The 16,481-nt window shown below is 48.1% G+C and overlaps 1 protein-coding gene across 1 annotated transcript in view; it reads right to left on the minus strand.

The window, feature by feature from the left end:
* Positions 1-3,798: 3,798 nt before the first annotated feature.
* LOC143956842 (uncharacterized) overlaps positions 3,799-16,481 on the minus strand; it is a 112,644-nt gene continuing 99,961 nt past the window's right edge. The window contains exon 4 of the mRNA XM_077467015.1: positions 3,799-6,207. Within this exon, the coding sequence (XP_077323141.1) occupies positions 4,427-6,207 (1,781 nt within the window). The 3' untranslated portion in view covers positions 3,799-4,426. The remainder of the gene's footprint in view (positions 6,208-16,481) is intronic.

The raw sequence follows: 16,481 nt of genomic DNA on the forward strand, positions 1-16,481 counted from the left end.
TTTTTATCATCAAATTTTATTAGTTTTAAAAGAAGTCAATTCCACATAGTATTGCATTTCCAACTTCTTGTTTACATATACCATCTCACCCCCCCCCCCCCAAAAAAAAAAATGTTTTTTTAGTCCCCTCCTCCCTTCCCGTCGCCCCCTCCCCGCATCTCATACCATCCTCTCCGCCACCCTCACAAAATCACATTATTCAATCTCTATTGAGTAGAGCTCCCATTTTCTCAATTTTTCCCTAAATTCCTCCTTTCTATTTTTAACTATGTATATCCCTCTCTCTGCCTCCATTATCCTATCCACTTCTTTCTTTCATTCTATTAAAGTTGGTCGTGTGGTTTGTCTCCATAGTCTGGGTATTAGTAGTTTTGCCGCATTTAATAAATATGGTCTTATACTATCCTTGTATGTTCTAACGGATGTCATTGTCCCGTGGAATAAGAAGTTTAGAGGCGTTAGTTCTATTACTCCCAGGGATAACCTACCAAAGGGGCAGTTTCCTGCCAGAAGCCCTTAATCAGGGGACACAGCCACCATATATGGAGAGGGGTACCCCTCTGTCCACACCCTCTCCAACACTTGGCATCTGCTGTTGGATAAATCTGTGCCAGTTTCGTTGGCGTCCGGTACCACCTGGTCAGAAATTTATATGACATTTCCTGAATTTGTGAGCTTATAGATGTATGATATGTAGATTCAAAAAGATTTTTAATTTGGGTCGGTGTAAAGCTGTGGTTTAATTAGCTTTCCCATTCTCTAATATAAATATAATTTTGTATTTTTCCTAGTCCCAAGCACTAATGTGTGCATTTGTGATAATAGGTGGCCAGCCCTGATTATCTTCACACACCTAGATTCAAATATTGTAAGCATGTTCAAGGGTCTTATGTTTTTGATCTTATTAAAAAAACATACCAACTGATGATATCTCCAGTCGGCCATTGGTATTGGTCCTAGCTTCTGCACCAGTTCCGCTAGAGGCAGTAACGTTCCATGCGGGGCAAATTTGCCCCAGGTCGTATCTCCATCTTTCCCCCATGTCCCCATTGACATCTCTCTTTGCCCCGGAAGGAACCATGGGAACCCTTCCAACGGGGCCAGGGGAGATACCCAGGGGGCATAATCTCCTGATTGATTGAGTTTGTCCCAAATTTTTAATGTATTTTGGGTTAATGGTGACGTCCATTTTGAGAGCCCCCTGTTCAACTTCGGAATCCAGGGTAATCCTGTCAGTTTCCTTCCTGCCATTGTTTGTTCTAACGTTATCCAGATTTTATTGGGTTGGTCATGATGCCAATTCAAGATGCGTACTAAAGCCATTGCCCTATAATATGACCTAATGTCAGGTAATCCCATACTACCTTCCAACCTCCCTTTGCATAGAATATGATTCGCCAGTCTTGGTCGTTTGTTATTCCATACAAAGGAGACAAAAGCCCTTCTTATATTTTTATATTTTGTGGGATTGGTACTGTATATAAGATGTATATTATTTTGGGCAGTATATTCATTTTTATTGCATTCACCCTTCCGAACCAGGTTAGTAACTGTCCTTTCTACCTATTCAATTCCTCTATTACCCCTTTCATTAAAAGTACTGTAGTTCAGATCATATGAGAGTTTAGAATCCGCTGAGATATGCGTTTCCAGATACACTAAAGACTTTTTATTCCATACAAAAGGATAGGATCTCTGCAGGGTCCTAGTCATGTCACTGGGCTCATGACTTGGCAGGATTACCGACTTCTCAAAATTAATCTTGAAATTAGACAAAGCTCCAAATTTGTTTACTTCTTCCATCAATACTGGCAAAGAAGACTGTGGTGAGGACAGGTAGAACAATAAGTCATCCGCATACGCTGATACCTTATGCTCTTGTGCCCCAATGAATGTCCTTCGTATGTCTATATTTCTTCTAATTTTACATAGGAAGGGTTCTAATATCATATCGAACAATAACGGGGACAGGGGACACCCCTGTCTCGTACCATTATATATCTGAAAATATTTAGACAAAATACCATTTATTTACAGTGCCATTATCCATCCCATCATACGATCGCTCACCTTCATTAGTCTTAAGACGTCAGTCATAAAACTCCAGCTAACCCTGTAAAATGCCTTTTCGGCGTCCATTGATATTATTACTTTAGGTGTCTTGTCCGGTCCGTTTTCCATCCATGAGAGGATATTTAGGGCCCTTATGGTATTCTCTGGCCTCCGGGCCCTTTCATGAAGCCTATTTGATCAGGGTGAACTAGCTTTACAACGTGATCTTGTAACCTCACTTAAGAGAAAACCTTGTTTGTAATGAAGAGAAAAAATGGATCTCTGTTTTACATTAATATTACAACTAATGCCAAAGTCATTGTGGAATGTGATAAGGAAATAACAACCTCTGAGCCCAGGGAAGGTTCTGTAACTTTATTTAGAAGAAAGGAAGTACAAAGTACGAGTAAAGATTAGAAAGTATAGAGCTGAAGGTGTGCAGAGATTCTTAGGCATGGCCAGGGCTTCTTTTCAGAGGGAACAATGCTAAAAGCACTGACTGTATGAATTGGCAAGGGGTGATGGGGTGTGCTGAAGGGTACAATGATACCAGTTGCTAGGGAATCCATTGCTGCTGGGGGGGGGGGGGGGGGGGAAGGTTATTATGTTGATAGTGGGTCAATTGTTGCTGGGAGGGATGTACTGTTTAGGGGGTCTTGTTGCTGACTGCTGAAGGGTCTGTTGCTGGCTGCTGGAGGATCTATTATTCCCGGGGCGGGTCTGTTTTTGTTGGGCAGTATTTTGTTGCTAGCAGTCAATTACTGGGGAGGGGGGGGGGGGGAATCTGTTATTTTTGGGGTGTCTATTAATTTGGGGAGAGATCTATTTTTGCTTGGGGGGGGGAGGGGGGCTATTGTTGCTGGCTGCAGGGTATAGATTTTACTGTTTTACTTATTATAATTACCAAATTCCATACAGATTACTTAACACCGCAATTGATACTTAGTTCTGTTTTCTATAAAAGAGGTGGTACTGGGAGGTGGGTATGGGGTGGAAACAAAGGACGGTGCTTGGAGGTGTGTGTGGGGGCGGAGAGTAGTGACTCAGGAGAAGGGATTCCCTGAGGAAAAAAGCCCTGGGCATGGCTGGAGGATGACTTCTTCATCGAACAGGAACCTTATACGTTCCACTTCTGGACAGTTGCCATGGAGGACCGTCCCAAACGTCAACAGTTTACATAATAAATCATTCACCTAAGAATTTGTACAAGCAGCACATCATTAATTTACAGGAGACATTAATTTCTGTTATCTCTGAACACCTTATCAGTTTGGCCGACCTCCAGACTCCCAAATACCTCATTGTTGAAGGAGGAGACCAACTCTCTCTATGTTCCACAACAAGACCTTCCAAGGATCCCAAGAGCAAAAATTTGTTCTAACAACATCTTTCTGTAAAGTCATTCTAGACAGGGAACCCGTTATTATATGCTGATCCTAACATTAGCATATAAGCACTTAGTCATGTAATTTCATCATTAGTAAGTAGTTAGTAGCATATCATAATTATTTCTCTTTATCAGAGGAATAGGGCCATAGGAGGAAACAAGGTCTGAAACAACTAATCAAAATAATTGATTATGAAAATAGTTTTCAACTATTTTCATAATTAGTGGTCGACCGATTATTTGGCCTGCATTCAGAATGCATTATTTGTTTACGTCTCAGATGTGTGTCCAGACAAAACCTATTGTTCTAGTTGGCTAAAGTGTGTGTGTGTGTGTGTGTGGGGGGGGGGGGGGGGGGGTAAAACCCCTGTCAGGTTTTTACTCCTATCTGGGACTTTATTAGAAAGATTTCAACTCACTTCCTGTCCTGGTGACAACGTTTTATCAGACAGGAAATTAAGGGAAACCTACAAGGACACAGACAAAAATAAAAATCTGACAGAGGTTCCAGCCTCCCCCCTACTAAAGAAAAAAAATAGTTACCCTCACTTCCTGCCTAGTAAAACATTGTCGCCAGGACAGGAAGTGAAGGGAAATCCCTCTATTGGAGCCCCGGATAACAGTACAAAACAAACAGGGGGGGGCTAATCCTTCCCCACTCCATCCAAGTCTGAAAAAAGTACAGATACGCTATAATGGTGCACGATCCAGGGCTGTCATCCTGAACCTGGCTCTGGTTCCTGGTGTGGTACTGACCCAGAACAAGCATGAAGCCAGTGATGGCTGAACAATCTGACCTGCATGCTTGTTTCTGGTCAGTGACACACTAGATAGTGAAGTGAGGTTTAGGATGAAGATGACGGCCCCGGAACCTGCAACTTTATAAGTAAATCAATCATTTAGTTTTAACTGCCAACACCTATTGGCTGAGTCTTTCAGCAATCAGATTCTCCACCTTATGATGTCACCAGTCTCCGGGCAGATTTCTCACCTCCGATTCCCACCAGATATCTTTATACAACCCCACATTACCCATACCCCAGCATGGAGGGGCTCGGTGAAGGTGGTGGTGAAGGTGTGGAGGTGTCGGATCGGGTCACACAGATCATAAAAGGAGATCCGCCCGACCTCATAATCCAGATCTATTCTGACTCTCTTACTGGAGACTTTGCCGGGTAATTGGATCTCCTTCCTGTCATGTGTCACCGAGTATTGATTATCCCACCCCCACCCCTCCAAACCCCAGGACTTCTTATTATATCCAATCACTGACTCCTCTCCTCTCCTGTCTATACTGGGGTAACACATCCCGACTCTCCAGTACTCGGACCCCCTAACATCCACTTCCCAGTAATGTCTCCCCGAGGAGAAACTCTGATTGCTTATCACCTGATTACACCGAAATGTCTCTGGTGTTTCTGGGCGATTCTGACGTGATGCGTAGGACACAGTTTTCCTGTCATCTGATATATGTAGATAATTACTAGCTGTGCTCACATCCAGTAATATGTCTGTAGCCCCTGACACCCCCGATTTTTGCTGTACTACCTCAATATTAGGTCCTCCAGCCTGGCATTGTGAGTGTTGTATGTTTGGGGAGGGTTGGGGTGGCTTAGATGGTTGTATGGTGGGAGAGGGTTTGAAACGTTTTATGGATGGTTCGGCATTGATGTGACTTTTGCCCTTTGTAGTAGAATGTTGACAGACATGTGTGCCTGGATATTTCTCGACATTTACCCCAGACATGATATCAGATAAACCTGTGTGTAATGTATGTGAGATCTCCACCACATCCAGATCCCCTCCATCATGGAGGAGGTTATCATGTCTCTCTCTGTCATCATCTCCATCCTCAGTATCACACAAGTCACCTGTGTCTGATTCCTGTAGGACGGTCAGTGGATCCGTCATGTTACACAGCTCCTCAATGTCCCCCATCTTCCTGGACAGCTCCTCCTTCTTTATTTCCAGATCCTGGACCAGATCATTGATTATCCCGGAGATCCGCTCTGCCTGCCCGGAGATGTCCCTCAGGACTCTCTTCTCCAGGTCTTCCAGACGTCTCCTGAGGTCTCTGAACAGGACAATGACTCTCTCTGTTTCATCATCTGCTTTTCCTTGTACTTTCCTCCTGCGTTCCTGCAGACTCTGGACTCTTTTCTCCGTCTCCTCTCTCTCTGTCATCAGTTTCTGCAGAACATTCCTCAGTTTCTTCTTCTTCATCTCAGAGGCCTCATCCAGAGTCTCCACCTGATGTCCCCGATGTTCTCCAGCCAAACTGCAGGACACACAGATACAGGTGGAGTCCTCAGTGCAGTAATACTCCAAGATCTTCTTATGGACGGAGCATTTCCTGTTCTCCAGGGAAGTGGTCGGGTCACATAAGACGTGTTCTGGTGACTTGCTGTGGACTCTCAGGTGATTGTCACACAGAGAAGCTTCACAATGCAGACAGGATTTCACAGCAGGTACAGGAGTGTGAATACAGTAAGTACAGAAGACTCCGGACTTCTCCTGATCTGGCTGAGAAGACAGGAAATTCTCTGCTATGTTACGTAGTGTTATGTTCCTCTGAAGGACGGGACGTTTCCTAGATGTTTGTCTACATTCAGGACAGGAATAACCTCCAGACTCCTCCTGTGTATCCAACACACGACCAATACAGTCCTGGCAGAAGTTGTGTCCACATTGCAGGGTTACAGGATCTGTATAAATGCTCAGACAGACGGAACATTCCAGCTCCTTCCTCAGATCAGCAGACGCCATCGCTAAAAGCAAAAGAGAGAAAGGAAAATAAAAAAACACAATTTTTGTTTGTACATGATTGGATGATAGAAACTCAAAATGCACTTCAAAGTGTACAGAATGTTCGTCCTTTAGTAAATCAACCTCAAGTGTCAGGATTATTTCTTCCTCCTTTGTATTATTAGGTGTAGGGATGAGCTTGGTGTTCGAGTCGAACGCACGGTCGACTCGAACACCGGCTGTTGGCCTGTTCGGCGAAACCAGAACTCTGTGGGCCGTTCGCTCCAAATTCGCGTGGCGCTCTCACGGCCCACAATGCACTGCGCCATTGCAGTGCATTGCTGGCTCATGATTGGCCAAGCATGCACTGTGACCCCGCATGCTTGGCCAATCACAGCGCCGGCAGTGAGGAGAGCCATGATTGGCATCCTGCCTGTGGCCAATTATAGCTCGGGCTGTTTAGTACACACCCCACACTATATAAGGCTGCCAGCACGGCGGCCTTGTGTAGTGTTCCGGCATCTGCAGGAGTTAGTGGGTGTTGTGTGCCTCCAGCGCAGTATACACCTGTAGCTACCTATATTGCTGTTCTCAAATTGAGCCATCTGCAGGAGTTAGTGGGTGTTGTGTGCCTCCAGCGCAGTATACACCTGTATCTACCTATATTGCTGGTGTTCTATAATAAAGGCATCTGCAGGAGTTAGGTGTTGTGTGCCTCCAGCAAAGCACAATATACACCTGTATCTACCCTTTATTGCTGGTGTTCTCTAATACAACCATCTGCAGGCGTTAGTGGGTGTTGTGTGCCTCCAGCCCAGTATACACCTGTATCTACCCTTTATTGCTGGTGTTCTATCATACAGGCATCTGCAGGAGTTAGTGGGTGTTGTGTGCCTCCAGCACAATATACACTACTCAAGTGCTGGTTTTCCCATCTCCCTGCAGGCCATTACCATGTCTGGAAGGCCAACAAGGAGAGACAGACAGGCACGAGCCAATAAAAGAGGGCAAGCAGGCTCTGTGTCTAGAGAGAACAGTGCTGGTCGTGGACGCGGTGCATCGCCATCAGCACATGGCCATGGGACACGCATGTCCTTATTTTCAGCAGCTGGACTTGTTGAGCCGCATCATGCCGAAGACTTGGTAGAGTGGATGACCAAGCCCTCTTCATCCTCCTCATCCTCTCTCACCCAGGCTCAGAGTACTAGCAAAGCAGCTGCCAACTCATCCTCTTCCCTCCTCTCAATGTCATCATCAGTCACTGCTTCCCTAGACCCACCATGTCCTCCTGAGGAGTCCCCTGAACTGTTTGAGCAGTGTTGAGTACATGCTCCAGGAGGATGCCCAGTGTTTTGTAGGCTCTGATGATGATACTCAGCTAGAGAAAGGCAGTAGTGTGAGTGCAGAGAGAGGGGATGCTCAAGAAGGACAGCAATCTGGCAGTCATGTTCCACAAGCTGCAGCATACTGCCAGGTTTGCTCCAGTGATGAAGAGGGAGGGGATGATGAGGTCACTGACTCCACATGGGTGCCTGGTAGGAGAGAGGAGGAGGAGGCGGCACATGTCCAACGAGGCAGGATGCCCTCCGGGGGCCAGCTTAGGGGCAGCACACCGGCTGAATCCCACGCAGAGCTCCGCCTGTGCAGGGCGCTGCCTCTGCGTGTTATTCTAAAAGTTCTTTGGTGTGGGCCTTTTTTGAGATGAGTGCATCAGATCGCACCACTGCTATTTGCAACATATGTCTCAAGCGTATCTCGCGTGGCCAAAACATCAGCCGCTTGGGCACCACATGCTTGACCAGACAAATGTTTACCTACCATGCAGCTCGTTGGCAAGCTTACCTCAAAGACCCACACCAAAGAACAAAGCAGACCTCTCCTTGCTCCTCATCAGCTGGGATCGCCAACCCCACTAGACCTTCAGTCCCCTCTGAAACCTGCTCTGAGAGGAATGAAGGTGTAGAATTAGGTGTGTCACAGCCAAGTGCTTCCGGGCACTCTGCTAGCAGTACACCCACGTCCGATTATAGCAGGCAAATGTCCCTGCCCCAGCTGCTGGACCGTAGAAAGAAGTTCACTCCCAGCCATCCACATGCCCAGCAGTTGAATGCTAGCTTGGCTAAATTGCTAGCACTTCAACTGCTGCCTTTTCAGTTGGTAGACTCAGCCCCCTTCCGTGAGTTTGTGCAATGTGCGGTCCCCAAACGCCACTTTTTCTCACGGAAGGCGATTCCGGCTCTCTACCGACATGTGGGAGGCATTGTCCTTGCCTCGCTGGACAGGGCGGTCAGGTACATATTACCGCTGACTCATGGTCCAGCAGGCATGGACAGGGATGTTATCTGTCTTTCACGGCCCATTGGGTCACTCTTCTGGCAGCTGGGAAGGATGCAGGAAAAGGTGCAGTAGTGTTGGAGGTTGTTCCGCCACCACGCCTCCAAAATGCTACTACTGGTTGTGACACACCTTTCTCCTCCACCCCCTCCTCCTCTTCTTCCTCCATGGCCTCTTCCAGTGCTCTGTCCTGAACCAGCGGTGCTCCGTAGGCGTTCAAGGGGCTACGCAAGTACGCAGGCAAAACGATGCCATGCCGTGCTTGCGCTGGTTTGTTTGGGGGATGGGAGCCACACTGGGGCAGATATTTTATCAGCTCTGCAGGGGCAGGCTGAGAGGTGGTTGACGCCACGTCAGCTTAAGCCAGGATTGGTGGTTTGCAACAATGGCACCAACCTCCTCTCCATCCTCCGACAGGGACAACTGACCCATGTGCCCTGTGTTGCTCACGTCCTTAACCTGGTGGTGCAGCGGTTCTTGGGCAGGTACCCGGGCTTACAGGATGTCCTGAGGCAGGCCAGGAAAGTCTGTGTGCATTTCCGCCAATCATTTAATGCCAGTGCTTGGCTGGCTGAGCTCCAAAAGGAGTTGGACCTGCCCAAGAACTGCCTTATATGTGACATGCCCACCAGGTGGAACTCAACGTTGGCCATGCTGCAGCGGCTGCACATGCAGCAGAGGGCCATCAATGAGTACCCGTGCGACTACAGCACCAGGACAGGGTCAGGGGAGCTCAGTTTTTTCTCACCACGCCAGTGGGGCATGATCAGGGATGCACTGTCCTTTCACCATTTGAGGAGGCCACAAGGATGGTAAGCAATGACAGTGCATGCATCAGTGACACTGTACCTCTTGTCCACCTCTTGGAGCATACGCTGCATGGAATAATGGACAGGGCACTTGAGGCAGAACAGAGGCAGGAAGAGGACTTCCTTGCCTCTCAAGGCCCCCTTTATTCAGACAGTGTTCCTGCTGTCCCGCCCATCACACAAGAAGAGGAGGACGACGAGGACAAGGACGAGGATTGTGTCAGCATGGAGGTGGAGCCTGGCACTCAGCATCAGCAGTCTTGTAGGGATGATTTACAGTCCCAAGAAACCCCGTGGACTTGTACATGGCTGGGAGGGAGGAGGTGGCTGCGGATCATGTTGTCCTTATTGACCCAGAGGACTCTGGACCAAATGCCTCAGCTAACCTACGCTGCATGGCCTCCCTGATCCTGCAAAGCCTGTGGAAGGATCCTCGTATTCTTCGGATCAAGGAGAGGGACCATTACTGGCTGGCCACTCTCCTTGATCCACGGTACAAGGGTAAGGTTGCCGACCTTATCTTGCCGTCGCAGAGGGAGCAGAGGATGAGACATCTCCGGGAGGCCTTGCAGAAAGGCCTGTGCAACGCGTTCCCAGAGACTGGGAGGTTACAAACTCCTGGTCCTGGACAACGGTCAGAGGCTTCGGTCAGAAGTAGCAGTGAAGGTGGCTGTCTGACCGATGCGTTCAGACAATTTTTTAGTCCACAGCCCCAAGGTATGATCGGTTCCAGCAACCATCGCCAGCGTCTGATTTACATGGTGCAGGAATACCTAGGGGCAAGGTCAGACTTGGACACCTTTCTCACCGAAAATCCTCTGGCTTACTGGGTCTTGAGGATGGATCATTGGCCAGAGCTTGCACAGTATGCAATTGAGCTACTGGCCTGTCCTGCATCCAGCGTTCTTTCGGAACGCACCTTCAGTGCTGCTGGTGGCTTTGTAACAGATCACAGGGTGCGCCTGTAAACGACTCCGTTGATCGACTGACCTTCATAAAGATGAATCAGTCTTGGATCACCCACAGCTACCAAGCACCTGAAGAAAAACCGAATATTTTTTTTTTTTTTGAAATATCACATCCCTTCAAGACTGCCTATGCTGATGCTGAGTGACTGTCCTGTTATGTTGATTGTCTATCCTCTTCCTCCTCCGCTGATATGTTGGAAGAACATTTCTGGTTCTGGGGGATGCCACCAGCCCAATTTTTCAGCCCCTGTTTAACAGGGGCGTGTAATTACAATTTTTGATGCAATGCTTTGCAGCAGGGCTCATTCCTGCACTCCAACTAGAATATCTGGGAGAGGTTGCAGTGATGTGGCACCAGCAGTGCCTAAGGCCCAATTTTTCAGCCCCTGTTTAACAGGGACATGTAATTACAATTCTTGATATAATAGTTCACAGGAGGGCCCGTTCCTGTGCCCACCGAGAGTAACTGTGAGGACTTATAGTGTTGTGGCACCACAACCACCAAAGGCCCAATTTTTCTATCACTGTTCAACAAGGCATGTAATTACAATTCTTGATATAATCGTTCACAGCAGGGCGCTCCAGCGCCCACCAAGAGTCCCTTTGAGGGCTTACAGTGTTGTGGCAACACCAACACCTTCTTCTGCCATTTCTGCAGAGCATATAGGGCAGGCCCCTACTTTCAAACATCCAACTTACAAACGTCTCCTACTTGCAAATGGAAGGAGACAACAGGAAGTGAGATGAAAAAAGACGTACGGCAAAAAAAATTATACAGGGGTGATAACCCTTCCCTATGTTTTCCAAAAAGCTTAAAAATAGATTTTTTGACTGGAGCTACACTTTAAAAATGTACCAGTTCAAAATTACAGATTCTACTTAACACAACAAACCTACACAGTCCCTGTCTTGTTTGCACCGCCTGTATACTGCTATTTTGAGTATATAGGGCCTGGGGGCCCCACGCATTTCCTTTTTTTAATATGGGTACAGGGTTCCCCTTAATATGCGTACAAGACCCAAAGGGGCTGGTAATGGGCAGGGGGGCTACCCATGCCATTTTTCTCAATGATTTTCATCCATATTGCAGGAACCAGATATAACATTAAAACCGCAAGCAGTTTTAAATGACTTTTTACATTAAATGTCATTTTGTGCAGGGACTGTTCTAAACACGGGAAATACGTGGCACTTCACAGGCATACTACAGACACCCCCCAGGCATGATATTCAAAGGAATATTTCACTTTTTTTTTCTCACTTTAATCGTCATTAAAATCAGTGCTCCCGAAAAAACGTCCGTTTTTAAAAACATTTTAGGCATTGATCCATGTCCCCTGGGGCAGGAGCCAGGTCCCCAAACCCCTTTTAGGACAGTATCTTGCATATTAACAATTAAAATTAGCACTTTTTATTTCGAACGTCCGAGTCCCATAGACTTCAATGGGGTTCTAAAGTTCGCACAAATTTTTGGTCCGTTCGAAAGTTGTGGTGCGAACCGAACCGGGGGGGGGGGGGGGGGGTGTTCGGCTCATCCCTAATTAGGTGAATATTTAACAATCTAAGTTACCCAGAGGAAATGTATTTATCTAAAGCAGGCATGTCCAAAGTCCGGCCCGCGGGCCAATCGCGGCCCGCGGTCTGGTTTTGAACGGCCCGCCTGGTTGTTTAAACACAAAAGATATATAGTCCAGCTGCCTCGGAGGGAGGAGACGGGACGAGTGCTGTGCACACAGGAGGAGAATTTCCTGTTTACACGGCAGCTGTAATAGGAAGTCCCGTCTCTGCCATTGGATGACTGTACTGTCCATCAAAGGAGGCGGGACTTTCTCTTAAAGAGGCCGTTGTGTAAACAGGAGATTCTCCTGTAAGATGTCTTTGGCGCTCGTCCTGCCCTCCATGGCTGCACTGATGGTAATGGTAGCTGCATTCCCGGCAATGGTGGGTGAAATTCCCGGCAATGGTGGGTGAAATTCCCGGCAATGGTGGGTGAAATTCCCGGCAATGGTGGGTGAAATTCCCGGCAATGGTGGGTGAAATTCCCGGCAATGGTGGGTGAAATTCCCGGCAATGGTGGCTGCATTCCCGGCAATGGTGGCTGCATTCCCGGCAATGGTGGCTGCATTCCCGGCAATGGTGGCTGCATTCCCGGCAATGGCGGGTGAATCCCCGGCAATGGTGGCAGCATTCCCGGCAATGGTGGGTGAATTCCCTGGCAATGGTGGGTGAATTCCCTGGCAATGGTGGGTGAATTCCCTGGCAATGGTGGGTGAATTCCCTGGCAATGGTGGGTGAATTCCCTGGCAATGGTGGGTGAAATTCTCCGGCAATGGTGGGTGAAATTCCCGGCAATGGTGGCAGCATTCCCGGCAATGGTGGCAGCTAGTGATGGACGAACGTTTCGCCCGGCGGTCGTTTCGCGGCGAATTTCCGACTTTCGCCGTCCGCGGGTTCGAACGCCTTTTTCCGTCGTTCGCCCCGGCGGACTTACGTGTTTAATGTATACAAGAACTTTAACCTTTCGTGACACGTTTATCATGTGTTACAGGACAACCAATTGAGACATGACAGCTCATGGACACTTGGACATTCCCCCTAACCTATAAATACACCCGATCCGGTGGCCATTTTACATTCTTTCTTCTGTCACTGTAGGGAAAGGATCCTGTGTGGAGTAGGGACAGAGAAAACGCTAGCTATTTGGTACACAAAAGTTCTTTTCAGGACTGGTATAGGTGTTAGGTCAGCAGCCTGAGTTTCTTTTGTCAGTTTAGATAAAGGGACAGAGCGCTGTATGCTGCTATTTTAGGGACAGCTCAGCCAGATTAGTCTTTCTTCATCATCATCATCATCATCATCATTAGCTGTTACTATCAGGTCCACAAAAGAGCTGTTCCAGCTAATCGTTCCAGCCTACTCTTTTTTGCCAATTTGTATAGGGACAGGCAGGAAGCAGTGTGTCAGGCAGTGAGGATAATTTTAAAGACTTGCTGTTACTATTAGTTCCACAAAGGTTCTTTTCAGGACTGGTATCAGTGGTACGGTAATAGGCTTGTACACGTATAATATTCTTTCTTCCAAATATAGAAAGAATATTATACTTGACTGCTGCCCTTCTGCTGCAGTCTGCTAATCATTCACAACTCACTTGTTCCACAAAGCTCTTTATCAGGACTGGTAACTTGGTCTGTCTAGGGTGCTACGGTACATAGGCTTGGGTGCGGTACAGTCTGCTGTTCTGTAAGGACCGCTATCGGTCCACAATACATAGGGTTGCCGTGCACTACTGCTGACCGCTGCCCTATACTGCAGCAGTCCTTCAGCGGTATAGGGACTGACGCACAGTCTGCTAAACACTAATACACAACCTGCTTGGTCCACAAAAGTTCTTATAAGGACTGGTAACTTGGTATAGGGTGCTACGGTACATAGGCCTGAGTGCGTTACAGTCTGCTGTTCTGTAAGGACCGCTATCGGTCCACAATACATAGGGTTGACGTGCACTACTGCTGACCGCTGCCCTATACTGCAGCAGTCCTTCAGCGGTATAGGGACTGACGCACAGTCTGCTAAACACTAACACACAACCTGCTTGGTCCACAAAAGTTTTTATAAGGACTGGTAACTTGGTATAGGGTGCTACGGTACATAGGCCTGAGTGCAGTACAGTCTGCTGTTCTGTAAGGACCGCTATCGGTCCACAATACATAGGGTTGCCGTGCACTACTGCTGACCGCTGCCCTATACTGCAGCAGTCCTTCAGCGGTATAGGGACTGACGCACAGTCTGCTAAACACTAATACACAACCTGCTTGGTCCACAAAAGTTCTTATAAGGACTGGTAACTTGGTATAGGGTGCTACGGTACATAGGCCTGAGTGCGTTACAGTCTGCTGTTCTGTAAGGACCGCTATCGGTCCACAATACATAGGGTTGACGTGCACTACTGCTGACCGCTGCCCTATACTGCAGCAGTCCTTCAGCGGTATAGGGACTGACGCACAGTCTGCTAAACACTAACACACAACCTGCTTGGTCCACAAAAGTTTTTATAAGGACTGGTAACTTGGTATAGGGTGCTACGGTACATAGGCCTGAGTGCAGTACAGTCTGCTGTTCTGTAAGGACTGCTATCGGTCCACAATACATAGGGTTGCCGTGCACTACTGCTGACCGCTGCCCTATACTGCAGCAGTCCTTCAGCGGTATAGGGACTGACGCACAGTCTGCTAAACACTAATACACAACCTGCTTGGTCCACAAAAGTTCTTATAAGGACTGGTAACTTGGTATAGGGTGCTACGGTACATAGGCCTGAGTGCGTTACAGTCTGCTGTTCTGTAAGGACCGCTATCGGTCCACAATACATAGGGTTGACGTGCACTACTGCTGACCGCTGCCCTATACTGCAGCAGTCCTTCAGCGGTATAGGGACTGACGCACAGTCTGCTAAACACTAACACACAACCTGCTTGGTCCACAAAAGTTTTTATAAGGACTGGTAACTTGGTATAGGGTGCTACGGTACATAGGCCTGAGTGCAGTACAGTCTGCTGTTCTGTAAGGACCGCTATCGGTCCACAATACATAGGGTTGACGTGCACTACTGCTGACCGCTGCCCTATACTGCAGCAGTCCTTCAGCGGTATAGGGACTAAGAGTTTTGTCACAGGGTGATTTAAAAAATGACAGGCAGAGGAAGAGGCAGGCCCTTCCGCAGGGGTGGTAGGGGTAGGGCAGGAGCAACAGCCTTGAGCCAAAGTGGGAAGTTGCAGAAGGTGCGTTCAATTACTTTAAAGGACGCACCAGACTTGGTTGAGTGGCTCACTCAGCCTTATTCTTCTGCACCCTCCTCATCCTCTCGATCTGCACCCTCTTCTTCACTCTCTGCTATGTGCACCCCCAAAGACACTACCACCAACAACACCACCACCACCACATACCTTCCGCTTGAGTGCAAATGGGGGCCTTCATGCTCCAGTGTTTTAATAGGGACCCCCGTATAAAAAGCATGAGGGTCAAGGACCAGTACTGGGTGGCAACGTACTTAGATCCCCGGTACAAACACAAAATGGCGGAAATGTTACCGCCGTCGCAGAGGGCTGTCAGAATGCAGCACTTCCAGGCCTTGCTTCGAGAAATGCTGCATTCTGCTTTTGCGTGCGCTGGCAGAGGAGCAATTCCCACTCCCAGAGAAGGAGTTGCGGGTACCAATCCAACAGCGCCTGCAAGAAGAGGCCGGTTTGAAGATGTGTTGGTGACTTCGGATATGAGGTCATTCTTTCAGCCGACCCATCGACAGGTGTCATCCGGATCCAGCATCAGGGAACGCCTAGACCGTCAGGTGTCCGACTACATTGGGTTAACGGCCGATGTGGACGCTCTGAGGAGTGATGAACCCCTAGACTACTGGGTGGGCAGGCTTGACCTCTGGCCAGAGCTTGCCCAATTTGCAATCGAACTGTTGGCTTGCCCCTCATCCAGTGTCCTGTCCGAAAGGACGTTCAGCGCAGCAGGGGGGATTGTGACCGATAAGCGTACTCGCCTAGCTCACGACAGTGTTAACTACCTCACATTTCTAAAAATGAATGAGGCATGGATCTCGGAGGAATTCAACACATGTGATCAGTAGACCATGTATATGTCTATAAACAATTTTTGGAATCAAGCACACAGACCTTCTTAATTCATTTGGCTCACTTCCCTGACCCAAAAAAGCACACCGTACTATATGCCCCTACCCTCCTCTTTGAAGAGGTTGAGCGGTGTCATATTTCTACTGGGGCTGCTTATTATGAGGGGTTCCCACCATCCCTGTGCTGTGCTGACTTCCTCCTGGGGGTTCTTATTATGAGGGGCTCCCACCATCCCTGTGCTGTGCTGACTTCCTCCTGGGGGTTCTTATTATGAGGGGATCACACCATCCCTGTGCTGTGCTGACTTCCTCCTGGGGCTGCTTACGGTGCTGCTGTCAGCGCTGTATGTCACGGAGCTGCTGTCAGCGCTGTATGTCACGGAGCTGCTGTCAGCGCTGTATGTCACGGAGCTGCTGTCAGCGCTGTATGTCACGGAGCTGCTGTCAGCGCTGTATGTCACGGAGCTGCTGTCAGCGCTGTATGTCACGGAGCTGCTGTCAGCGCTGTATGTCACGGAGCTGCTGTCAGCGCTGTATGTCACGGAGCTGCT

This window comes from Lithobates pipiens, unplaced genomic scaffold (genome assembly GCF_037356315.1).
Source record: "Lithobates pipiens isolate NorthernLeopardFrog02 unplaced genomic scaffold, aLitPip1_a1.2 Scaffold_44, whole genome shotgun sequence".
Taxonomy (NCBI): Eukaryota; Metazoa; Chordata; class Amphibia; order Anura; family Ranidae; genus Lithobates; species Lithobates pipiens.